Here is a 27,949-nt window from a genome sequence, read left to right on the forward strand (position 1 = left end):
TAATCGTTAAAGAGATACAAAATGTGACAGAACTGGCTAATGTATAATCAAGTAGTTAACTAAAAGATGTCAGACACACACACTTATCAATCAATATATATATATATATATGTGTGTGTGTGTGTAATGTCTTTTTTTAAGTTGAACATGGGTAGTAGTAAATATTTAGGCTCAAGTGCTATTTTCACGTTTTATATAAATTTGTGTGACCATGATAAATACATTTCTGGGTTCTAGAGTAAAATGGCGTCTACCTTGGTTAGAAGAGGTTTCAATATACCATCATTGTTCAAATGCTTTATTCTTCCGAAAGCAAAAATATTGGTTAGTTATTATTTATTTTATTACGTTTTTTTGTGTGCGGTAATGCACAAAATAAGTTTCCATTTTAAAGTTGAACACACACATAGCAGATGGAATTTAATAATGAAGTAAATAACTTAGTAAGAATATGCAAGTAAATCGTAAACAAATTAAAAAACTACTGACATAGCAGTAAGTAAATTTCAATAATATATTGCTTACTTGGCTGTTGATGTCACGTTTGTAATAATTTATAACATATTACATAATGCATACCAAGATCATTCATGTAAATAACCGCTAGGTTTAAATCTCTCTTGGTCTGTTCACTTAAATTTGGCAAGCCTCACGTATTCACATTGCTGTAAATCATATTTATAAATTATGCATTTTATAAAGAAAATTTTCCTAGTATTAACTTTAATTTCTAGACTGCTGTAGTAGCAGTTCAAACAGATATTTTTCCCCTTATAAATACGTTGTATTATTATTATATTGAACTTAATTATATAATCAAGTTTCACACAATTTTAGTTGTAGAAGCTAGCAGATGGGAACATTATGTGAATGAAGAAAGAGATCTTGAGCTGTTGGTTGGTACAACCCTTAAGCCTTTGAGGTGGTGTTTGATTGAAAGGAGAAAACTAAGAAACGTTTGGAAATCTTAGGTTGTGTGTATATAAGGATAGTGACTACAGTTGTATTATTTGTAAGGCTGAACTCTGGACAAGATCTGTTATATAATAAAAGTTACAAATAACTAGTTTTTTCATACATATGTCTCATTTGGAGTATTGTGTCAGTATCCCTCTCTCAGGAATGAATACATAATTGGAGAGTTCCGAAGACAGCAGCTTCTAGAAATATGATGATTCTAAAGATTGATTAGTTATTTTTATGGATAGACCAAGATGCCTTCAAAACAAAAGGCTTGTGGGTGATATAGTTGAAGTATTCAAAATCAATAATTTTGGTTATTAATAATATTGCTACATAAGATCTTTTGTGTAGGCAATATGGTCATACGTTTTAGATTTGATAAAGTTAAACACATAAAGTTAAGATGGTAAACCTGTGGAGTGGTAGCTGGTACAACTTTACATTAATTCAGGAAAAGGGATAATAGATATGTGGGAGATCAGAATGAGATTTAGTGATTTAATTTGTTGTTTATTCCAAGAGATTTGGAGTTAAGACATCCTTGATGGGCTTCTTTATATCCCATAGTTTATAAGTTTCTGTTTTGATAGTAATAAGATTGAAAATGTGATATACAAAATTAAACTGAAACTTGCAGAGTAAAGCACACAGCTATGTTTAATACAATATAACTTAATGTCCAGGTTAGATAAAGTTGTTCAGTAATTTTGCTGTTTATGCAGACTAGTGGGTGGAATACTAGTAGTATTAGTTGTTTCATTGCTTTTATTAGAACAACCATTAACTAAAATAGTTAACCTAACTAAGTAAGTTTGTAAATGTTATTCTTAACCAAATATTTCATTTATTTGCATCTTAAGGTTATATTATTTTAAGTTCAAATAGGGTTACCAGATTTCCAAAGTGTAAAAGTGGGATATCTGTTTCCTATACATAGTGATACTGTAATGTTCTGAAACAGTATAAAACATTGTACCATTTGCTAAATAAATCTGTTGTGTTGTTTTGAAACTACAGACAAACAAAATTTAGTGAAAGCCAATCTAATTAATAGCAAAAATAAATACATATAATTTGTCTTGAACCTACTAAAAATGTTTCTTCACTTTGTTTTACATGACTAGGCAGGTATTAAAATCTTAATTATTGTGGCTAACCAATATCAACTTAAAAACATATTGCACAAAGGGAACACCACCATATGATCTGTCTTTTTCCAGGTATTCTCCAAAAAAAGTATAATGGAGTCGTGTTTAATGACATTATATATATCAGACTCGCATAGTGGTACAAGAGAAACTAGGAGAGTTCGACTCTGTTACTGTTTTTGATTAGTAAAGAGAAAAAAAAGGGCTAAAACTAAAACTGTGGTTATCCATGTTAAAAATTTTGAAAATTCATCTTGTGTAAGTATATACTATCATCTAAATTGTAATTTTTCTCTACAAGGTGTCATCACTCTGCAATTCATTAAGTATGACAAACATATTAAATGGTTTATATTGAAATATCAAACATGTAACATGTAAACCCAGAATAACAACACCTGTCGAAAGTATATATAATAAATATGAAAGTGCAAACGCATTCATAGAACTGTACACAGTGGCTGATGTTGTCTACCATTGCAGGAAAGATGAATGGCTGGTGATGTTTATTCTTCTATTTAGTTGCCACAATTACACACTTTTAATAAATTACAAATTCCTATTAAGGAAATCTTGTCTCATTTATGAAGTAGATTGATTTTCAAATGGATATTTTATCATTTGACTTTAGTTTATTGGTTAAAATTGTAACTAACTTAACTTAATGAGGAGGTAACTAAAATAGAGAGCCCATCAGTTTCTTTTTGTTTAAATGTTATGGTATTTTATCAGACTGAAAATATCCTTATTGAATACTTGATAATACTCGAAGTGAATTAATGTTGAGATTAAAAAAAAAAAGTGAATAAATTGTAAATGAAATATTCACACTAGGTGTCAGTAATAAACATTGTATTAATTTATTTTCTCAGAACTGGTTATAAAATTAGCATGTTTGTTAAGTCCCCTATTCTTTTTTTCAAGTTGTACTTATGCCTTGAAAGAAAAAAAAATGTATTTTGTGGGTTGACTCTTTCAATTAAAATTACATCTAGAACAATAGCAGAATCTTTTTTAAAATTATTAAGTGTGCACCAGATATGAAACTTCTTTCTATTTTTTTTACGAGCAGTAATGTTTGTGCTGCAATCCAGAATATTCTGTAACACTGTAATCATAATAATTGTTATCATAATGAGGCATTTGGTTACAAGCTAAAATAGGCAAACCAGGTAATAGCAATTGCAAGTGCACAATGTAACATACTAAGTCATTAATCATAAAAATGTTCTTGTAATTAATAATAATTATTATGTTTGTAAACCTGCATTAGAATGAAAATAATTAGTAACATTATTAAATATTTTATCATTGAAAAATACCCTATATGTCTGGAAGTAGTTCTAAAAAAATATTAGATGTCGTCTTAACCAACTGCGTATTTAAGCTTCTTTTAAATATCTTACATAATTGTGTTTTTGAATTATTTTTATGTTTACTCATAACAATTTTGTTTGTTCTAGTTTTGTAATTGACAATTAAATGTAACAAAAAAAAGTATAAAATTGGGAAATTGATACTTTTCCTCAAAGAATTAGATAAAAATTCATAAATAGTTTAACAAATATAATTTTTTTGTTGATAAATTAGGTTTCTTTGAAACTTCAGTTGAAACGTTTATAAATGAGAAATAAGTCTACCAAAATACTTTTATTCCTTTATTGGTACTTTAAAATAAATGTTTCTTTTTAAAACTTGTTAATATTGTCTGAATTGTGTCATGTAAAAATAACTGACACAATTGAACAAATAAAACAATACCTTTATCTCAGTATTGTCTGTCTTTTCTTACTGGCTAGCATATTATTTATTAGAATTCCAATTGGTGACTTATGATAACTGAAAAGAGAGTGGTAGAGAAAATAAGTTTCCAAAGTTTTGTGTACAGGATAAGGATAAAGAGAATAATAATCTAATACCACACCTTCAAATCAGACCAGAGTCATAGTGGGATATCCCTAATTCTTTAGGTTTCCTATTAATGAGAGAAACCTCAACTCATGCTGACTTGTACAGGTCTCTGTACCATCACTTGGAATGGGTAAGATCCTTCTCTAGGTAGTCTGATACAGAAGTAGGCCTATGTTTGCATAAGCTTTTTAAATCAATGATGGATTAGGCAACCTTTATATAAACCATTAGATAATTATAAATTTATGGCACTTGTATCTCTGGTGTGTAAGGAAGTCATAACACGCAGAACACCCACAAACATGTTTAGCAAATTAACAAATGAGCCTTACTACAAATATATTATAAACTAGTTATGGAGAGGTGACACCAACATAAATTATTCAGTTAACCACTTCTTTCTCTGCACTTAGTTTTATCAGTTTAGAACATGTATCTATACTTTTTGATTCAAAGGATTCAAAGTCAGTTGTAGCACACCACTAGGGAAACTATTTTAAAAGATTTGTTTTTATTTTTAATAACCAGATTTATTATCTCATTTCCTTTGAAATAAAAAAAACTAGTATTCTTCAGGGTGTGTTTTCTTCACAATGTATTAAAGTTCTTTTGTAAGTGATTAACAATTCCATATATACAGGGTGGCCCATAAGTCCTTATCCACCCATATATCTTATGTATCTGTGTGCTGTTCTTCGTTCTCGCTGCATAATATTATGTGACTCCATGTTCTGTGAGACATTTTCAAGTGTAAATGGTCTTACATTGGCCATATTTTTTTGAAAAAAAAAGAAACAAATTTATAATGCATGCATAATTGAATATAACATAATAACATATGGATGGGTAGGGACTTACAGACCACCCTGTATATATGTGGAAGCGTGTGCGTGTATGTGTGTATTTTGTGCTAAAGGAAAATGTAGCCTGCAGCTCCTAAATAAAATACTTTTGGACATCTTTCACCTAAGTTGTACCTAATGTGATAACTGTTTTAGGGTTTTGACTTTGTTCTGACTCTTTCGTATTATTTGATCAAACCTACTTGCTCTCTAAAGCTTACGGATGAAACAGTATATATATTTTTTTATTATGTCACACTGAAGATTTTTCAAAATATATACACATGTAAGTTGTTACCTCCGATTTATGCATTTGAAAAGAAAGCACATTATATTTTTTCTAATGGCAGTAAAGGTATTGTATGTAGATATGTATACATATGTGTGTGTGTATGTGTATGCTAATTTTATTTATTTAGAAGGAAAGCTGCTGTCAGTATTCCTTTTATGGATCAAAAATCATTCTTGATCTGACGTACCCTATTCCAGCCTGTAGTTGCTTCTGCAAGGTATCTAATCAAAGATCGTTTTATGTATCAGCAGGTATATATTTTTTCTTGAATTAATTATTTTTATCTTGCATTACTAAGTTTATTGTATTATGTAAATTTTAATATATCCATATGCTCGAGGTATGGTGTTTTTTTTACAGTTAGCTCAGATAAAAAAATACAAATTGTAACCTTTGACTTTAGTTTACTTTGATAGCTTTAAGTGACTCAGAATTGAAGGTTAGTCTTACACAGTGAAAATGTGTAAGGAAAGTATATATATGATAGAATGTTGTTCTTTTTTTTTGTCATTATGAACAGATTCTGATGTCACATTTACTATGTTAGCTGGTTATTGATTGTCATATGACTAGGTTATATTTTATTATTTTATTAAACAATAACAATTTAAATTTTTCAATGTTAGTGTCAGTACTGTTGGTTAAAATGTTTAGCATACATATGTGTGTTTATTTTGCTATTATTATTTATTTTTATTGTAAGAATTATTGAACAAAGATAGCTTAGTATATAAGGAGTTGGAACTATTCTAAATCTTTTAGTCAGCCAAACCTTGAGATATTGTTGGGGTTATATCTAACAATATCACTAATAACAAGGATATGTGGTTAGGAATTAAAATATTTATTAAACTAGCAATATTCATTATTGAATTAATATGTAGTTTGATTTATGCTTTGATCAGAAGTCAGTACAACATATTAATTTGTTAAAGAAACATGATAGAAAAGTTACTCAAGTATATTATAATTACACTTGATTTTGAGAATTAATTTATATTTTCAGCAATTTCCCACTGTCATGTTAAGAAGTTTAGTAAGTTCAAGCAAAAGTGGTTGTAAACTTGAATGAATAGGTAACTCATTAAAATGTTTTACTTTCAAAAATTTCAAATACTTGTACTCCATAGAGGTAAAGAAATTTTGGCAAGTCTGTTATTGTATACTAATTAGTTTCATTAACAGGTTTGGCTTTTAAATCTGAATGCTTGAACTGTAGGCAGGAGAGATATTTCATGGTACAGAGAATAAATATAGTGTTAGAGCTTTATAAAATATAAATTCTATTTTTTAATATACTTTTAAACTTGCCAGAATAACTTAAACTAATGTTAGTAGTTATTGTAATTTAATTATTACTTAGTAAGTCAGTATTCCATGTTGCAATTTTGTGATGTAATCGTGATACGTATCAAAAAGCTACACATATTGTGTTGTAACACATAAACAGCTATATTAAGTATCTAATTCTAGAATGTAATCATGATATTACTTCACAAATAACACTGCACAACAGTTTTTGCTTTTGAACATTGTTGGGTGTTCCTTATAGATTTTTGGCTGCTGATCACGAAAATCACATTCAAATTTGCCCATCACGTACCATTCCATCAAAATCTACAGTTTTGCTACAATGGAAAAATGATATCAGGGCAAATGGAATCTGTCAATGCTTGCTGACTACTGTTGGACACTGCAACGTGATGCACAGGACATTGAATACAAACAAAAATCAGCAGCAAAACACTTTTAATTATGTTGAACTTAATAGCGTATTAGAAACATAAATACAGTTAAATACGTTATTGCTGGTAAACAGTTAACTGTCTATTTCTCAGAGTTCCTACATGATGAAACAAAACCAAAACTATATTTGTGCATACCCATCAGGTACCTGCCACAATCAGCCAAAACTTTTCAGGAAGCAAACTTTTCACAAAAATTGTTGTGCAGTGTAATTGAATTTTATGTTGAGAAGCAGAAAAATATTTTACACAATGAAAAGTAAATGGTTTATTTTATCATTAATAAACATTTATTTTTTTAATGGGCTAAATATTGTTATTCTGTAACATTTATAAAGACTTGTTGGTTTATTCAAGCTGTCCCATTCACTAATTAAGAAAATAAAATTAAATCAATATAATTATGATGTGCTTCAGTCTGAAACATGTTATGTAACTCTCATTAAATTTTGTTCTACTAATAAAAAAAAACCAGTGGACAAAATTGTTTAAAACTTGAAGAGAACCTTCATAAAAGCATGTAGTTTGAGAAAAATATTTTAATTTTGGATTTTCTGCTATTTCTAGTTTTCACATTTTATTTATATTTTTAATCATAGTGTTCATTATCTCAGTTTTCACATTTTATTTATATAATCTTCAGAACCTCCAAATAAATATCAAATTTTTTAAATGTAAATGTTTATGTTATTTTCTGTTTTCTCTACCATATCACTAATTCTATTATCCTCGATGTATAGTGCAAGAAATGTTTAATATTAGGAGAAATAAGTACTTGAATACCTTTTAACACTTATTGAATAATTTTAAAATACATTCTTTGGGTTATATTAATAATTTTATGTCTTAACCTTTTCATTGTTTAGTTTCTTTTTAAATGTTTTATTTTGCTTTCCTTTTCTTTACCAATGATTATTTTTGCATGTTGGTTTCACATGTTAGTGGGTTACGACTTTAGAAACTTGGTTTTGATATTTGTGGTGGGCAGAGCACAGGTAGCTCATTGTGTAACTTTGTGCTTATCTTCGAAAAACAAATACATCAGTAGGTACCCAAGGGTGATGGAACTAATTAAATTTTGAATATAACAAAATGATGTGTGCAGAAAGTAGTTTTAAAAGTGCATCATTGTTAAAGGGTTAAACTTTCTTAAATTTACCAAATCCATCTCATTGAAAAGAAACCCAAATCAAAGGCCAACTACCATATTAGAAAGGTAAAACTGTTCAAGTTGAAGGCAACTCTGACCATACCAAAATTTATACTTTTGTACACGTGTTTTGCTATTCTTCCCATTACGTATAAAAAAACATTACAATACACTATAATGAGTTCCCCTGTAACTATTCTTCAAGAAAAAAACAACTCCAGAGGTCTCCCGCTGGTACAGTGGCAAGTCTTTGGATTCACAATGCTAAAATCAGGGGTTTGATTCCCCTCGGTGGACTCGGGAGATAGCTCGATGTAGCTTTGCTAAATGAAAACACACATGCACGCAACTTCAGAGATATTAGCCTATACTTGTATCATAACTTTTCATCAGAGGTATCATTTTGCTCTTTCTAACAGTTTAATGACATTTTTAAAGTAAGGAGACCAAGACTGAAAATGATACTCATAAATAAAGCCTACTTTTCTGTATAAAAGAGCACAATGTTCCTACAAAAAACACGTACATAATTTTTAAATTTGGCTTTATCTACTAATATTTGGTGTGTCTAAAATAGTTCACATAATTTATCAACATAACTGTATTGTTTATAGTAGTTTCTTTTTAAGGGTGGTAATTATTAAACAAGTTTTGTTGACTACCAGTCAGAACATTTCTCTTTGAAGAATTCTATTTTATTGTATAAGTTTTCTTATTGTGATGTTTGAAATTGTCATTACATAAATTTGAGGTTTTATCCTAATTATCTTGAAAATGGACAATTCTTTAAGCTAACCATGGAGAGGTGGTGCCATTTAATCTCTCGGACATTGGAGAGGGGATAGGAGAGGTGACCATTAAAGAGTGGTGAGGTTACTTTGAATGTTTATGGTTTGGTGTTTTGCTGCATTTTGTTAAAGTAAAAAGAAGTAATAATTTTCGTTTCTTTGCATTTTAATTACGTTAATCATAATAGGAATTTAAAGTTTGACTTAAATTATATAATAATAATTAACTTTCCATTTTAACTCCAGTGGAATTATTTTTTTCAACTTTTGATTTCTTTGGAAATTTTTGAAAACTATATTAAACATTGAAATTTTGTAACTGTTATCATGGAGACAGGTATCAATAAATAGGTTTTGAGAAGGACTTTGTTTAACCTTGGAAACTGAAAATATTTTTACTTAGAAAGTAGCCCCCCGCTAGTACAGCAGTATGTCTCCGGATTTACAACGCTAAAATCGGGGGCTTGATTCCCCTCGGTGGTCCAGATTTACAATGCTAAAATCGGGGGTTTGATTCCCCTCAGTGGGCTGAGCAGATAGCCCTTTGTGGCTTTGCTATAAGAAAAACACACACACACACACACTTAGAAAGGTACATAAGGTTAACTTATTGTAACTCAATGTTCAAAAAGGAAATTCATAAAGATATTTTAAAAAATCAATTTTTTTTTAAGTTTGATAAACAGTTAATGAGATATTAGTGTATTTAAACGTAGTTAATTTATTTCCAAGTTGCTGTACAGTGTGTAACCGTATTCAAACTAATTTTTGTTATTACTGTTCTAATGAGAATTTCACGTTATTTTCCTCAGAGTTGCTCCCTTTTTAAATTTTGTTTTGCAGGTTTGTCAAGGTTGGAGATAAAGTGAACCAATTTGATAGTATTTGTGAAGTACAAAGTGATAAAGCATCTGTTACCATATCTAGTCGCTACGATGGCATAATTATAAAGATTTATCACAAAGTTGATGATATTGCAAAGGTGGGATTTCCACTTGTTGATATAGAACTTGATGGAGATACTACTGGTAAATGTTTAATTTGTTTTTGAACTTCTCTTTAGTGTTTAGTGAAAAATTGTTTATGGATAAGATATATAGGTGTATTATTATTAATATCTTCAACTTTCCCTATTATTCACATAGTATTTTATTAAATGCTTTTAGAGATATTTAGTATTTTTTATCTGAAGTAATTTTACACTGATTACTAGAAATGGTTGATAATGTAACATTTAATAACAGAATCATAATCTTCAATAATTTAATTTTTATACACCTGTGGTACAAATGTGTGTGTTCAGGACAAGAATTTTTAAGTTAATTATTACTGTATGTAAAAAGAAAGCAAACTCTCCAGTACAGTACCTTACCTCCTGTTTCATAATAACCATTCTCATTTAATGCTTTGTTCTATATACAAAATGGTTTTGCATGCCACAAGCCCTGAAATGCCTAAAATCTACCCCCTGATTAATGTGGTTCATCATGTGATAACTGAACAAGAGTACAACACACCCTCCTGATGCACGTGATTCTCGTTGGTTATATCTAGCCATTACTTCTTATTAGACAGTGGTCTTCCACAGACATTTCATTTATTGCAAATATTTTATCTCTTTTTTTTAAAAGTAGGACTTTCACTAATAATTTTTTCTACATTTTTAAACTTTTATTTATTTTATCTCAATATTCTTGCAGCTGATTATGAACTCCAAGTTTTATGTCACAACTGTAGCTACAGTTAACACTAATTTGGTTGTTATAACATAGGCTTCAGGTGTGGTGGTTTTCACTGGGGATTTTTTAGCCATCATTTTTGGGGAGTGTAAATTTTACATGTTTTAACCCTTTTTTTTATTTTCTCCAGCACTGTCCTGTATTCTCCTATCCCATTAACATCTGCTCATGATTAAAAGGACTTTGAAAGCCTTTTTTTTCAATGCCTATACGTTTTTCTCTGGTCCTGTTCTTGACACATTACATGCTGCCCCATCATTAACTTACTGTATCTTCCTTCCTTCTCTCAAATTTAGAGTATATGTTGTGACTTTCATTTCTCAATTTCAATGTAGTGCCAGCATGTCTTTTGATCCACCATGGGCATCTAATCATTATGCATTGGTTTATGTTCAGGCCTTTGACGTTTTTCTTGAAATTTAGCAGTTGGAATAATTTTTGCTTCTGTGGGGAGAGCATGACTTATAAATCTTGTGTATTTATTCCTGCCTTTGTCTTCACCTTACATCTATCTTTGTGCCATGTGGATGATCCTATTTCTCTATAGGTCTATTTTGGAGATATTCTTGTATCTTTGGAATCATCTACAAAATCTGTAAGACAACCCTTAACACTTTCTTCCCTGGTCGCTTGTTTCAGCCTGCTTCTGTACCTTACTTTATATCTATTTCCTGTCCTTCATTTTCTCAGCCTTTGCCAATTCCTTTCTCCTGTTGTTCTGTTGGTCTGTCATTTGACCACCAACAGTTCCCACATGCATTTAGCCCAGTGGAGTTATGTTTGTCCATTTTTGTTCACCTGTGGTGGGAGTTCACTCCTAACCCACAGGTGATTAGATTTTTCAGACAGTCCTTTCTTCATTTCTTCTTCCTTCAGTTATAATATCCTTTCCAATACCTTAGGATTCTACTACCAGTCAGTGTTTTGCTGAGGTTGTTCAGACATCTCTCAAGCTTTCCTGAGATTTTTACCCCAGGCTTTTATTCTCCCCAAGAAGAACAGAGTCTGACATCCTGTGATCTATGTGTCATGCCTCAACAACTTTCTTGCTTTACCATAAAATCTTTCTGATCCTTTTGTGTGCTTTTTCTACAGGTCTGTGGATGACCAAGATAAATGTCTAGGATACTTATCTCAACATTCCCATTTCTCATCTGTCTCAGTGCTATCTTCTATTTGTTCACAACAAGGTTGTATTTCAGTTCTGCACTTTACCTTTAAGACTTGCCTCAGCACCATACACCTTTTTTTAAGTGGCTAAAGCCTTTGCCTGACTTATGCATGCTCGAAGGTTGAGCTTTGACCACTACGTGGATGACTGGCTTCTGTTATTTACTTCTGAATTGGTGTCTTCTCCACACACTCATCTGCTGCTGACAGAAGAAGTTTGTGTTGGTTGGATCCTCAAGGTGATGAAGTTTTCCTGATTTCTACCCAATGTCTTGTTCACTTTGGTGTTTCTTTTCAATGCTTACCTCAGCCAGGCCATTCTTCTCCACATTGTTTGTATTCAATGGAGCTTCCAGTTCTTTGTGCTCTTTCTTTTCCCTCTTTCTACAATCAAGGTTTTACCACTTTTGAGGACATGAGCTTCCACGGATACATAGAATCTTGCTTGGGATCCCTTGTACTCCTTAGTTACTCTTTCTCTGTTTGTTATCAATGATCTACATCAGCAATTGAACAAAAACAACACTAAGAGATGGACCACTTCTTTTATCTCGTCTGGATTTGCATCTTCTCCCTGATGCTCTCCCATGATGTTGAGGGCATGTGTCAATTAGCAGTAGGCTTCAGGAAAATGATCTTGGATAGAAATGCCACAACCACCTTATTAACACCTTAGAGTTTCTGTTATCATACAACATGCTTTGAATCATTTTTTTCCATTCTACATTATAGGCTTGTCATGATCCATTGAAACATTTTCACTGTTCTTGAAGCATGCTCTGTTCTGGATATTTTCAACCTTTTTTGGCAGATTGTTTTTCTTAACCTGATCAGATTTACTCGAAGGAGTTGCCCTAAAACTCTCAGGTTTACCAATGGGTACTCCTCATCTGTATGCTTTTGCCACTTCCCTCAACAACATTGATCTCCCATGTCTCATACACAGGCCCTAGTGGTGAATGCTGTCAGTCTGGACCTTTATGCCTACCCTTCTTTGTAGCTCCTTACTAGGGTGATTTCAGTTATCTATTTCACTCTGTGTCAGGTCCCTCTGATTGCTTCTTACTAGCTGACACAACCTTGGTTTCCTCTTCTCCTTGAATTACAAATTACCCTATTTATGTATTTCTTTCACTTCATCTCTTCTCCATCAACCTCAGTCACCAATCATTCATCCTGCCCTTCACACCTTCTGACTTCATGCCTGTCACTTCTCTAGACCCTTGCAAGGAGATCTGGATTGTCTGAGCATGCTGTTTCCTTTTTAGTCTTGTTTGTTCCCCCTTCCTCCTTTGCAATTTATCAGTCTATGTTGAACATCTTCTGCTGTTGGCCATTAATTTTGGGGTATCCTTTTCTTGACCTACTGTTCCTCTTCATGCAGATTTTATTACCTAGCTGTTTGACCATTGATATTCTGTCTCTTTTGTTGCAGTATATTGAATGGCCTTGTTACAGTGTTTTCTGTTTTTACAGGTACTGTGTTTCCCTCATCTATTATTTTCCTTTTATTGCATTCCTTTGGGATTTTGTTGACCACCATGTCAAGCAGTTCTTCCCATATGAAATATTGAAATATGTATTCCCAAATATTGTTCATTACTGCCTCATACTCCCTCCATTTGAATCTTTGTACTTCTGTTCCTTGTATCGCTTATTTCTTAAGACTTATTTTTTACTACTTTTGGCCTGTGAGTGTCTTTGGTCTGATATTTTTGCTATCAACATTTCATGTATTTTTTTCCATCCCACATATGTTCTCCTTTATCCAGATTAATCTTTCTTGCTCAACATTTTGTTGGCTTGTCAGGGATATTCTTCAATTATACCATTTTTTCCTCTATTTCCTACCTTTCTTGGTCTTATCAGAATAGACTTCTAAATATATATATGTATATTTATATATGTCCTATCTATGACCTTCATTATTATATATATATTATATATTATATTTCCTGCACTGCTTTCTTCTGTGGTTCCCAATCCTGCCTTTCTTCCTTCTACTCTTACAGGTCGAGTTTGCAAGTTTATTAGACTGGCAAATTCCTCCCTGTCTTTTTCATCCCACAGTTTTCCAAATGTTATTGCAGATGTGGCACTGAACCTTTGCCCTGACATGAAATCTCCATTATACATTAGAAAAAATTCTTCTGTCTGGCATATGAATGACACTTTACCTGTTCATCTCCCACTATCTTCATCAGATAGCTGTTTCTACTCATTGGAGTACCATCTTCCACCTGCCACCATTCGTTAAACATCAGTTTGACTGTGACCTGGTGAATTATATTTCAGTACATACTACTTTTGTTTACAGTGGCATTTCCCCTTTATGTCTGAGATCACACTCAATGGCGAGCTTTGCCTGTCCAGGTATGCTACATATCTTTCCATTCCAAAAATTTGAACTTTATGTCAAACCATAAGTCATATGCTGGTGTATCATCTTCTACCAATGGGCCTGGAGGTTGAGGCTAGTCCCACCAATCTTAATGTGTACCCATGGCCAATAATGCATACTGTCAAGACAAGGTATTTTACAACCACTAGCAGGTTTTTCTTGTGGTATTTTGCATCTTTCATGTGCCTTTTTCAGACTGTACTAATCCATGAGTTTTCTGTCAGTTTGATTGAATAAATTAGGGGTGGTGTGCTTTTCAAAATGGGGTCTTTGTGGTCAATCTTTGTACCCTCTGTGGTTTCAGTATACCTCAATACTCTCCACCACATTTCTTGCCCAAATTACTTGCTACTTTCTAGTTCCTGTTCAATGGGTTGGTAGGCCATGGAGACAACTTCTTAAATGTGGTCATTTCCAACCAGTAGAAAGTAGGGTGGTGGTATTCTACTGGTGTAGATGGCATAGATCCTCCACTTCTGTACTCCACCTCTGTGCAATGGGTGCCAGAAGTTGATGTTGTGTGCTCATTCATTGTGTGTGGTGTGATCCAGAAGATTATGTTGAGCATATATTACAATAACATATTCCACAAATTCAAGTGAATCCATCACTTTGTAGATAACTTCTCCAATTGGGATCCCTTGTTCTACTGCCAACAGAATGTTGTAAGTTCCCAGTTAGTAGGTTTGGCTTAGAAGTGGACCAGTCAGTATAAATCCTCACATTCATAGGTCATGTTTCCTCTTCTTACCTTATTAAAAGGTTTTTATCTCATGCTCTCATCCTCTGTCTTGTGGGTCTTAGAGATTGATGTTTTGTGAATCCAGTTCAATTTGCCTCAGCTCTGTGATTGCTTGAAGTGTTTCAACAGGTCTTCCATGTGCTCCAGCTTCTGTGTGGTCCTATCAAGAGGATGATGATGTGCAGTCTGAGTGTTGTCTGTTTGGAGCTTCACCTCACAGAGGTTCATCATCTGAAACAGATGTTGTACAAAGTGGTCATTGTTGGTTTTAAATTTGAAGTGAACCTCCACATTGGCACATTCCTTTTTCTCATTGTTCAGTTGGCAGGTTCCCAGATGACTGGTGTTGGTTGATGATTTACATGCAAAGACACAATGAACCACATAGACTGTAGAGTAGATAGAAGTTTTATGACTTGTGGGATGCAAAATATTTTTCATATAGAGGGCAGCACTGAATGAGAATAGCTGTTATTTGACAGGAGGTAAATCCCCTTGCAAATTATTTTCAATGTAGGTAAATAATAACTTTTTATGACTTATAACATCTGATAAGCTATGTTTATGGAAACAATTATTGTTAGTGATTGTTGCAGCTAAACTAACAGCAAGAGTAAGACTTAAACACACAAAAATTTGTACTTTTGGAATATATAACTGTAATAGTTTTATTGACTTAAATTTATAACTATGCTAAATGGTTGCACCAGCCTATTTGTTTGTGTATTCCAAAATGCATGTGCCAAAAGACTTGTGTTCATTTTTTAAGAGTTGTGTTCAAGTACTTAATTACAATTTTTGTGAATAAAATTAATGGAATCTTGTCATTTTTTCTGAGATAACACTTTTAACTATGTGTAACTTCGTGGCCTTTTATCTTGAATCAAACTGAAGTGACCTTAAGTCATATATTTATCTTGATTTATGTTTTGTCATGTGTAAGAAGATTAAATTATGTTTGGTTTGTTTATTTGCAAGTTTTTAGACAAGAAGTTGTACTTGTATTTGTGATTTTTCCCAATTATGTTGCAATATAGCTCAATGGGCATCAAAAACATCATTCACTGTTGTTGATAAATGCCAGTCTCATGTTCTGAACTGTTTGCACAGTGCTATAAGTTGATATATATAGCCAGAATAGATCTTGTTCAAAGCTAATCATAACTTAGATAGTTCATGAGAAAGAAAAATTTGTGATGAAAATTTACAGGTATTGAGTTCTATTGTAAACTGTTTTCATAAATATCACACACTCATTATTTTTTAACTGATTTTGAAAAGTATTACTTCAGTTAATAGCTTGAAATACAAATGTATCAAATCCAAATCCTACTAGTTGAAACAACTGATTTCCGTCAAAATATTTTTCATTTCTTAATACCTAGATTCATATTTTAGTACGAATTAAATACTGAGCTGTAGCTTTCAGATTTTATAAGTTTAGGATTTGAATTACTGAACAAGTAACATTGTATCATCTTAAATTTTTGTTTTCAATCATATTTAATCAAATATCAATAATAAGTAAAAAAGGAAACCAAAACTTAAATGGTTAACAATGGAAAAATACCCTAAATGTCATTATATTCTTTACAGAACACTAATACTATGTTTTTCAAAAGAAGCTACTGTACATGTTTAAAGTCAAAACTTGTACCTGTCTGCAATAGTAAATATTTTGATCATCTGTCTGTAATGGAAATGTTAAAGGTTGAAACATTCCATTGAGAGAACCAAGTCATTGTTGTCTTATTCAGTCGTGTGGCTCCATTGGAATTTGAAAGCGATTATAAAGTTTCAACAACAAAAGGATCTATTTTAATACTTTTTTTCAAAACAGTGGCTGACAAGATTTTGGGCATTTCAAATATTACAAACTTATAAAAAAAAAAAACTAAATTGAATTACTGAATTTATTTAAGCCTATACTAGATTCTATTTTTAACTATTTAGTAAATTGATTCTAAAAGTTTTGTGTAATTTAGTTGAGTATTTTCATATTCAGAAGGAACAAAATCAAGTGACATGAGTGACACCCTCCTGGTCTTGTAGTTAAGTATTTCCATAGTCAGAAGAAACAAAATCAAGTGACATCAGTGACACCCTCCTGGTCTTGTAGTTGAATATTTCCGTAGTCAGAAGAAACAAAATCAAGTGACATAAATGACACCCTCCTAGTCTTGTAGTTGAGTATTTCCGTAGTCAGAAGGAACAAAATCAAGTGACATCAGTGACACCCTCCTGGTCTTGAAAGGGTTAACATACAGTTTGTTTTATTATCTTGTCTAGTGCACATAGAGCAAGCTGTTTTGTGTTGAGCACACAACCACTTTGTATGTTTCTTTAGATGTTTTTTTTGTTGTTGTTTTTTTCTGATGATAAAGATTTATCTGAGAAATTAATGGTAATTAACAATCTTTTAATTACTAGCTTCACATAATGGGGAAAGTATCAGTGATAGCAAAAATCTTACAATTTTCAGAACCACTAAACCAGAAAGATGAAGATATTGATATTGGTCCTTCCAGTCAGGGTCTTGATTCAGTCCTTGGCCAATCAGACAAAGTTTTAGCAACTCCAGCTGTTAGAAGGCTTGCTATGGAACATAATGTAATTTGATTCCTTTGTAATTGGAATAAGTATAATTTGTTTCCTTTTCAATTCTGCAGTTTAATTAATAAAAGTAAATGTAACCTTCATTTCCTTTGCAATGTTGTAGTTTATCTGTTGAAAATAAGTGTAATCTGTTTCCCTTACAATTCTGTAATTTATGTAATAATTGTAGTTTGTTTTCTCTGCTGTTTTAGTGTATTTAGTGAAGATATTAGTTAAGAAGTAGACACGTATTAGTATTGCACAGTTTTGTTTTTAGATACTTTGACATGAGTTCACTTGTTGAAACATAGGTATTGGGCTAATACAGTGCATTTCTGGATGGATGAAACTCATTTAATAGATTATTCTAGAATGTGTAAACATGGTTTAAGGGTGTTATTCACGCTGATGTATAAGCTTTGACCATTAAGATAGTAATTCCTAACTTGTGCAGTTTCAGTATATAATTTATAGAAATATTTATAGCTCTACAGAAAATCAGTTTTGTTGTCTCTGACAAATATTTATAAACTGTGGATTAATTACAGATAAATTCTTGTAATCAACTTATGAGTAGATCAGTGAAACATAATGTTGGTAAACAGTCAGATGAAATAAGTGTAATAAAACTTTTTAACATGTAACTCAGATTCACTGTGTTTCTGATTAGATTTTCTCATTGTATACACAGGTGCAGCTTGGTAATGTTCAAGGTACTGGAAAGAATGGAAGATTACTAAAGGAAGATATTTTTAGATACGTAGAAAAACTTAAAGAAGAAGGTGATATAGCTGTTTATTATACATTTTATTTTAAATGTTTGTAAAAAATTACTAATTCTTCTATGTGACTGGAAACTTAGTGTAACTTCGAAGCAGTTGTGTATTGCTCGAAAAGCATAGAGAGCAGTTGAGAACAGTCAGTAAAGAACTACTTAATGGAAAACCTGCATTGAGAATGTGGGTGAATGTTCTTTGCATAGGTTGTTATTAAGACAAAATAATTCTTTAACAACTTGTTACATTATTCAATAAAAGCATAGTCTCTAGCTATAATTTACACTTTAGAAATGAACATGTTACTTGATTTTTATCTCACTTGCCATTCAAAATTTCAGCTTGCCAAAAGCATGAAAATATACAATTGTTGTAACTATCTGTTTAAGATGCAGGTATCCGGGAACCATTTGGTCCTTCACGGCGGTCCTTACGCATCCGCCTTTTCAGAAAAGTAAAATTTTTAAAAAGTCAGCATTCACTCTTCAACTCTTTATAAAATTCAAACTTAACTTGGAGCCTTGTCTGTCTCTATTTCAGATCTTATGCTTGTATTATGTTCTTGTCTTCAGAATACAGCACAAAGAAATCAGACATCTTTATACCCTGGATATGCTTTAACAAAATCATCCCTAACCCTTCTTTTCTTGAGAAAAACAAATTAAAAGTTTTAGCTTATTTCTTTAAGACAACCTTTCCAATAAGTCAGTATCCTTTCTTTGCTAAGGAGATTAAACTGTACATGGTTTATTAAGTGAAGCCTAATTAGACATAATTAGACTTGTAATTAATATGTGTGTAAATACAAACTTAAATTCTATAACCTCTACCAAGAGTGACAGAGAACCAGTGTTCTAAGATCCTTTTCTTCAGTAAGACTGTTGAGGGGGTTCCCAGCTACATTAACTGTTTCTCAATGGGTCATCTTGTTTGTTGACTTGCATTCAAAATTGTATTTAACTACTATTTTATGAATTTGTGTCACTAAGTTTAGAATCAAATTGTAGATTATAATTCAAATTTTAATATTATTTATGAATTTAAAAGTAAATATTAAAATTACACATCTAATTATAGGTTTTAGCAAGTCACATGGTATGTTGAATGCAGTACTGGTTAAAATTAGATGTTTGTCATATCAGAATACTAAGTCTCTAGTTTTGTACAGATTAGGAACTCAAATTACTAATACCATAAAGCTAGAATGTAAAATAAGAACCTCATATCATTTTTATTTTGCTGAGATATGGTTTATCTACTGAATCAAACACAGTGACCCCATTCACCTTTCCATTTTTGTAAGCAGTGCCTAATATACACTTACTTCAACATGTGAAATATGAATAACCAATCAACAGTTTAGAATGTCCCCAGAATGATTTATCTTAGCCACTTCAATATTTGAAAAGGCTTCCACATTCTTTCGATCCAAGATTTCAATGAGGTAGGTTGTGTTGTTCATCTTCTCAAAGTTTCGTATTTTTTTAAAAACTCTAAATACATATTAGTTACTAAGCTTAATAAATTATAATAGAATTATTTGGCATCAATGTAGTTATTTATGATTTTTTTAGTTATTCAACTGCATATATAAAACCTGAAAAAAGTGTTTGATATGCTCCGTGTGTGAAATTTTAAAAGGCTTAGCAACCTATGTCCAACAGCAACTGAGTATAAAGGTCATAGTGAGAAGAGATAATTATTTGCTTTACTTGATTTATTGTTCTGTATTTAAAAACAAAGTTTCATAATTTATTTTTAAATAGTAATAATCTATATACACATATATATAATAATTGAAATGTGACGGTATATTACAAAATATTAGTTTACTGAAACACAGTCACGACAGGGAAGACTAAAGATCAGTTTTATATCACTGGATATGTAACATGAGTGCACGTGCACCGTGTCAATGCAAGTTATGTAATGTTAGTTAGGTATGACTGGAAGGTAAATATAATAAAAAATAACAAATATATATGTAAATATATAGCACTATGAAATTTAAGATACTTAGACTAAATGTGTGTATTTTCATGTTATAATATGTAGTCATTCTAGATGGAAAAAGCATAATTTATATTTATTTCCTTTTTTTTATGATGTTTACAAGGTTGGTCAAGTGGCAGACCCCACATGGTTAGAATATAGAAAATAATGTATAAAGTCTTAATGAAAACAAATGTTTGAAATGTATTTAGGAGGTCTTTGATATCTTTTGGACAAAGAACAGTTTTATTTAATCATAACATGAAATCACTTTGCACTCAAGACTAGTGATGAAACACTATTTTCACAAACAAATCTTGAGTAAAAATATTTGAATAAAAAATTAGACATAGGCATATAAACTACTTGTGATCTTTACTAAAAGTCTACCAAATTTTGTGAAGATACACATGCTGTATCAAAAGTTATAGTGCAAATACTTAACGTGTGCAAACACGTAGATGAACTTGTATGCGTTATACAAGTTAACAAGAGGGTTAAATGTGTGATTCAAGCTATGATAACTCAGCTACTATAACCACAGGTGTCACTGACAACATTTTTAAACCCCTTCTGCTCATGCTACTAGGTTTAATTTAAAAATGAATTAAACCACTTTAATTAATATGAATGTATTTTAATGGAATTACTGTTATGAAGTATGTTGTAATTTAAAGTTTTATTCATTTATTTTAAAAAGAAACATTTAAAACAGCAATTAAAACTGCAAGTTTTGCTGCCACGTGATCCTTTTGTGATTACAAGTCTAAACTTTATGAGCTATTAACTCGTGATACTATAAGAATAGAATGAAAATTGTCAGCATAGAAGATCAAATTAAATTTCTGTCTGTCCTTCATTAACATCTGAAAATTTTCAAAAAATTTCTTAATGAGGGTTTTATATTCTAATACTTCTAAGTTTAAGGTCAGCCACACCCACTTGCAAAGTCAAAGCTGTGTTGCTAGGTGACAGTTTGAAGTTGAATGACATGCTTACAACCAATAAAAAAGGAGATTTTGCAGTATTCAGTTATAGTCTGAAGAAACCTCTCACAGTGTATGGATTTTTAGCATAAGATAGGAAAGAAGCTTTGTCCATTGTTCTCTTGAGGTGTACCTAGTGCCTGGCACGTTTTTCTTGCCTTATGTATGTTAGTTTGCTAAACAGTTAAACTGCATGTAGGTTTTACGTTTATATTTTAATTAGTTGTGCATTATTCATGTTATTAAATTATTACTTGAACATTTCATGATTATATACATTTAACTTGATGTAGTTTGACTTGTGGAAATGTCTAAACAAGATGGCATCAATCTCACATGCAAGTGTTAGTGAAAGAGTTTGTGGACAACCTGTGTCCTGTAATAACTACAAAAACAGTGGGGTTACATTCACAGGAATAGGTTGGCGTACCTGCATCAAGAATAAGAGGCAAATAATTGGAAAAGAAAATTAAATATAAACTATAAATCAGAAGATAAAGATATGAAATTATGTATATGAGGGAAAACAAACCTCTAAAAAGATTTAAAAGATAAGTGCATGTTTCCATTTCTTAAATTTAGTCATTTCATTACACTGTACAGTGATGATAATATGTAGAGCTAACGACATTGTAGAGAAAATGGAAAATAAAATACAAACATTCAGTTTGGAATATTCAGTTTGGAAGTTCTAGAGATAATGCAAATGAAATTTTAGAACTATAAGATAATAAAGAATATTTTTATACTGAAAATAAAAATCACATTGCATGTGAACTATTCAGAGTTCATGTTCAAATAACTACATTAAGTAACAAATATTTTTTTTAAACTATATAATCTTAGGATCATTCAAGACAAATTTAAAACTATTTCATAAACTACTTTGATTTTTATAAAGAACTTTCACTAGAGTTATGTTACTGCTTATATTATAAGTAGTTCATAGTGATTGGGTTAATATTCTTAATGAGTATACTGTTTTAAACTCTATACATTGCTACTGCCATTCTCAGGTAATTACTCTTGTATCCTGAAGGTTCTTAGTTTCATAAACAAAAAATAGTTGTCAATTTTGATTATTAATAATCATTAAAGAATTCTTGTATTGGTAATTGAGTTAATAAGTAGTTTCCAAACTCATGTATTGGTACTGTAATCGATTGTAATGTCTGTGTTTGCACATACTCAGCTGTTGGAGGTCTGAAAGTCCTGTTGTTCAGAAATCAAATTATAATTACAACAATCTACAAACTAAATTTTTGGTATTAGATGTGATAAAAAAATTAATTACTAATTTGGAAGATATCTGTAAACATATCTATCTTTTATCAGGACCCAAAGTTGAAAAGCCACTTCCTAAACTGACCAAAGAAACCATTGCTCAACAACCACGTGATGGAGCGGCTCCACCTCCTACACCTAAGGTTTTCCCATCCATTCCAGAGCCAGCAATTGTCAAAGATAAAATGGAACCTATCAAAGGTTTTCAGAAAATCATGGTGAAGACTATGTCTCAGTCTTTAACCATCCCCCACTTTGGTTACTGTGATGAAGTGTGTGTTACGGAACTAGTGATGCTCCGTTCACGACTGAAAGAGAAAGCTGGTGAAAGAGGTGTACGCTTTTCTTTCATGCCTTTCTTTATTAAGGTGAGAGTTGTAAAAAAATAATTATTTATGAAAAATATCGAAATCTTCTTTACTGTAAGTGACACTAACTTGACTCTTTAATGGTGGTTAAATAATCACACACATAGTTTATTGGTTACATTCAATCCTATGAGGTTAATATTTTTTGAAGAAATGACAACTATGATTTAGTGGGATTCAAACCTGTAACTGTTAATGAAGCAGATGCTTTAGGTAAAAATACTATTTCCTCTTGAATTCTGCAATTTTATTCTTAATAGCTCATGACAGGAAAACTAAAGTGTTTTGCATTTGAGACACATGAGTGTAAATGATTGTGTTTTTAGTTACCAGAGTCGAGAGTTTGAATTTTTGATTTTCATTCCCACTGAAGAAATTCAATATATATATATATATATATATTTCTCTTTAAAATGATACAGCTTGCATATTTTATCCAAGTTATATCATTTACAGAAATGATACAGTATCTCTTTCAATGTTGGAATTATTGAGTCAGTAACTGAAAAACTAGCTTTGATTAACGTTATAATACAGTACAACAAACAAGTATTATTTTTCATGTATTTTTTCTCCAGGCAGCATCGTTGACTTTAAGCCAGTTTCCTGTTCTAAATTCATCAGTGGATGAAAACTGTGAAAACATTATTTACAAGGTAAGAACATCCTCTCACTTTTATATCTCAGAATGGCTGGTATGGGTATTAACACTTTTATTAATAAAGCAAGAATCCTCCCACTTTAAATCTAAGATAAAATGGCTGTAAAATAGCTTTAATCGTAACTAAGGCCAAGATCACACGTGGTAAATAATTCACCTTTATTCAGTTCATTTTGTCGATGTTCATAAAGTACAGGTATGCTTCTTGCTTCCATTTTTCCTGTTATCACAGTGATGATAGGTATGGATTTTAATTGATCTTAACAGCTGATGAAGCGAAGAGGCCTATATATCATCTGACATCTTTAGTGCATTTTTAACAATTTTATAAGGACAGTTTTGACTTTCTAACTCTGAATGTAACTTGTAATATGCTCAGGTATTACAAATTTGTATTTCTATACTGTTTAAAATTGGGTGAAAAAAGGTATAGCAACTTTATGATGAAGTGAGTTTTTCTTCAGTTTTGTAATATAATTGACTCAAATGTTTTTCACATCCTTCAAGGCTTATTTTGAAATATAGTTTGTTTGTTTTTTTAATTTCCCACCAAAATTATGATACATTTTTAATGCAACTAAAAGTGCAGAACCTGTATAAAACATTAAAGCTGCATTTTGTTTTTACAATAGATGATGCATCTCAACAGCATATTTACTTTGAGTGGTAGGTTTAAGTTTAGGGATAGATGTTTAGAAAGTATTATATAATTTTGAGTACAAAAAAAAGTTAAGATAATTCATTCAAGAAACTTGCAGTGCCAGTGCATGTTGTTAAGAATGTTAAAGTACAAAACTTGAACAGAAATTTTAAATCACTTTATTGTTCTAAAAATCAGTGATTTTATTCAGTCAGCTCACAACATAGGAGTTGCCATGGATACACAGCAAGGACTAATTGTGCCAAACATAAAGAATGTTCAGAACCTAAGCCTACTTGAAGTGGCTGCTGAGCTAAACAGACTACAAGAACTCGGTGAAAAGGGCCAGCTAGGTTCTTCCGATCTGACAGGAGGAACTTTTACATTGTCAAATATTGGAGTTGTGAGTTGTTTTAATACAAAACAAGTAAATTCTAGATACTCTAGTGAAAGGAAATGTAACCTATACTTTAACTGAAGTTGTAAGAAACCAGTTTTGTGTGAATGAAACTTATTAATATATCATGGTATATTTGACAGTTAAGTGATAGAGATTTTGTTACTTGTAATATTTAAAAGTCATTACATGTACTTCTTGTAGGGGTTACACTCTAGATACCTACGTATCTGATCACAAGTCTTCATTGGATGTTTGCTGATGTAAGTTTGTAATCCCCCCCCTCCCCAAATAAAAGATGAAATAATATTTCTTGTAAACAATATCTTACAGACATGTTATAAATAATATGAAACATGACATTAATAAAATTCAGTGCAATCTTTGATGAATAAGCTTTTGTTACTTTTCTAGTACCCAGTTTTACTACTATTATTATAACTGTTTTCTTACTTATTCTTTTTAATAGTTTACACAATAAGAAATAAAGATTTTTTAAAGAATACATTTCTGTATTATCTACTTGCTTTAGATTGGTGGCACCTATGCCAAGCCTATTATAGTTCCACCAGAAGTTGCAATTGGTGCTGTTGGTAAAATTCAAGTAAGTTTGGTTTATCTACTTTAGAAAAATAAATGATTCAAAGGTTTTTTTTGTTATTCAATAAACGTTCTCTTAAAATAGAGTGTTTACTAATAGAAAAGTTAAATTTTTTTCAAACATTACATTAATCATCAGTTTTGGAAATTTTTGAAAAATTCTAATCTTATTAACAAAAACATTGTTTTTAACAATTTCAAAGCACTGAAACTTAAAAACTTCGGTTTTAACCAGGTTTAGTTTTATAAATAAAAGTCCAGAGATCCGGATTTTAGTAAATGTTCTATATTTTAACTATTGCAATGTTTCAACCACTTTCGTGTGTTGTGATAATGACCAAAAGTGGTCAAAATATTGTGATAAAGTTACAAAACAGACAATCCACTCAATAGCTGGGCCTCTGGACTTTTATCTGTACCATGTAATGGATTTCGTCTTTTCATGCCAATAGGTTTACTTCTTGTTTTAGATTCATAGAAGCATAAACTATTTTACAGAAATCATGTGAGATTTCATCTTATAATTATTTTAATTCATTGCTATTTATTAAATGTAAAACAGAAAAAGAAACTGCATGTTTAGGACTAGATTGTGTTTTGTTTTAACAACTGTTAGAACAATTTGTTTTAGGTTATCACCAGGTTGTATATATTGAAATGTAAATATGGGCTCTATTTTGTTCATCAATATTTTAGGCTGTTCCAAGATTTGATGAATCCGATAATGTGGTCAAATCCCATGTTCTTCAAGTCAGCTGGTCTGCTGACCATCGAGTTATTGATGGAGCCACTATGTCCAGATTCTCCAATGTGTGGAAGTCTTACCTCGAAAATCCAATAAGCATGCTGTTGGACATGAAATGAAACTGAACTGAAGCTAGTAGTGTGTGGGGATCGAATGTGTACTTTATTTTATATATAAATAAAAAAGGTCGCTTTAAGATTGTAGGTCTTACATTGATTGACCCGCCCTTATTCAGTTAAGAGGGTTCATTACAGTCACTCATTCTTCTCTGTAGCTATGATATAAAAACACTTCAAAGAGATAATTGGGATTAATATGTCGGAAGAAACACTGCCATGTACCAGATTTTTCAGTTATTAAATTTTTTTCAATTAAGAAACAATTCTTGTGAAATCTGTATGCTGCTGATTTATTGTTTTTATATTTCTTACAAGTTTTTCATCCATTTTTCTCTAAGTATTAAATTCAAAAGATGTTAACTAATTACTTTTAATTCATGACTCATAATCCCAAAAAAATATTTGTTCCATAGTTCATAACAGTGAATTATTTTGCAAACTAATTGAAACACAAGGAACCAGAAAAAGACTTAGTACACACACACAAACCATGTTCATTAGTTTTATACCACTAATGAAAACATTACTTATGCAAAAGGATAATAATGTAAAGACTGTAAACGACTTAAGTATTTAAAGAATGATAAAATGTGGCTATGAAAATACAAGTTTCTTGTGTTAATCAAAACATTTACCTAGTTTGTAATGTATGGATAAGAACTGGGGATTATGGTCAGTCAGTGTTTGTTTAGCTCTTTACTTGTAGGTATAATTATTACTTTATGTACAAGTTTATTGATAAATATTATCCCATGCTCTTCTATTCTAGTTTCATTATCAAACATTGTATAAATTTAACACAGTGACATTTAAAACATTAGTTTTTTTTTTTTTTTTAATTAAAGATTCCAATTGCCAAGAGCTAATATAAGAAAAAAAACAGTTTAAAGTACTATATTAGATATGTACAAGTAAATCAATTAATGATTGGTCATTTTTAAATAAATACTGCAGATTTAAAAAGAGAATGCCTTGACTTAGTAACAAAAAAACAGTCAGTGGTTAAAAGTACAATCTCATAAAGATATGACTGGACATAACCACTGTAAGCTTTATAAATGTCTTCAGAAATCAGTGAAGTTGGCAAGGGGAACTGGAAATATTATGTTAGGTTCAAAAACAATATATTAAAACTAAGGATATTTTATTTTTCATTATACCAGATGAGAAATACAAGTTTTCAGTTACTACTTGAGGTTTTTGTTGCTCTAAGAAAAAGGATATTTTCCTTTGTGTTTTCAATAACGTGGTTGTTTTAACTTACAGATTTGATATTTAAATTAGTTTGTTTTATGCAGGGATCTTGCAATCTTGACTTAATGGGTAGCGGTTTAGTGTAAAAAAAAACAAAACAGGAGTGGTAGGGAAAAATCTCATTATGTAAAGTTGATAGATTTATGAATCTGTAATTATCGTACAGATTTAGTATTTGAAAATAAAAATTATTATTGAATAACGTTATGTTTCATTTACTTTTTTTCCAAACAATTATTCTCTACACATTTTTTGTTCTGTAGTTCTGATCTCTTTGCTGACGAGTAACCCACTTTTGAGAAAATAAATATTTGGAGACAGCTTGACTAGGTGACAAAGTAAACCTTATTATAAATGTACGATGTTTACACAATATTATGTAACCCTCAGGTACAGGTATTGTAAGAGAAACAAGAATATATATAGTATGGAACAAAAAGCCCACATAACTGTAGATTGCTTCATAACCTAATTTCAGTGTCTTGATACTGTAGTGTGTTGGTTTATGGTGGGCCTCTTTTTTTTTCATGTAAGGTATCTTCATTTGTCGTGAGTTTATTGAAGTTTGGGTCTCTGTTTAAAGTTAGAGTGTACTATATAGATACACTGAAGTTTATGGAGTTGTAATAGTGGTAATCATG

The 27,949-nt window shown here is 31.1% G+C and overlaps 1 protein-coding gene across 3 annotated transcripts; it reads left to right on the plus strand.

Annotated features, from left to right (window-relative positions):
* On the plus strand, nucleotides 1–27,510 carry Dbct (Dihydrolipoamide branched chain transacylase E2). 3 transcript variants are annotated; one of them, XM_076497322.1, is made up of 12 exons: nucleotides 1–324; nucleotides 4,082–4,152; nucleotides 5,284–5,407; nucleotides 8,843–8,918; nucleotides 9,683–9,867; nucleotides 17,374–17,501; nucleotides 18,178–18,268; nucleotides 22,576–22,892; nucleotides 23,471–23,548; nucleotides 24,405–24,596; nucleotides 25,123–25,194; nucleotides 25,887–27,510. In XM_076497322.1, the coding sequence occupies exons 1-12, from the start codon at nucleotides 294–296 to the stop codon at nucleotides 26,052–26,054; spliced, it is 1,533 nt and encodes a 510-aa protein (XP_076353437.1). In that variant the 5' UTR covers nucleotides 1–293; the 3' UTR covers nucleotides 26,055–27,510. The 3 variants fall into 3 exon arrangements, with proteins under 3 accessions (XP_076353437.1, XP_076353439.1, XP_076353438.1); XM_076497324.1 differs by lacking the exon at nucleotides 4,082–4,152 and adding an exon at nucleotides 838–1,236 and having other exon boundaries at nucleotides 2–324; XM_076497323.1 differs by lacking the exon at nucleotides 4,082–4,152 and having other exon boundaries at nucleotides 3–324.
* Nucleotides 27,511–27,949: the final 439 nt, after the last annotated feature.

This window comes from Tachypleus tridentatus, chromosome 4 (assembly GCF_004210375.1).
Source record: "Tachypleus tridentatus isolate NWPU-2018 chromosome 4, ASM421037v1, whole genome shotgun sequence".
NCBI classification, from domain to species: Eukaryota; Metazoa; Arthropoda; class Merostomata; order Xiphosura; family Limulidae; genus Tachypleus; species Tachypleus tridentatus.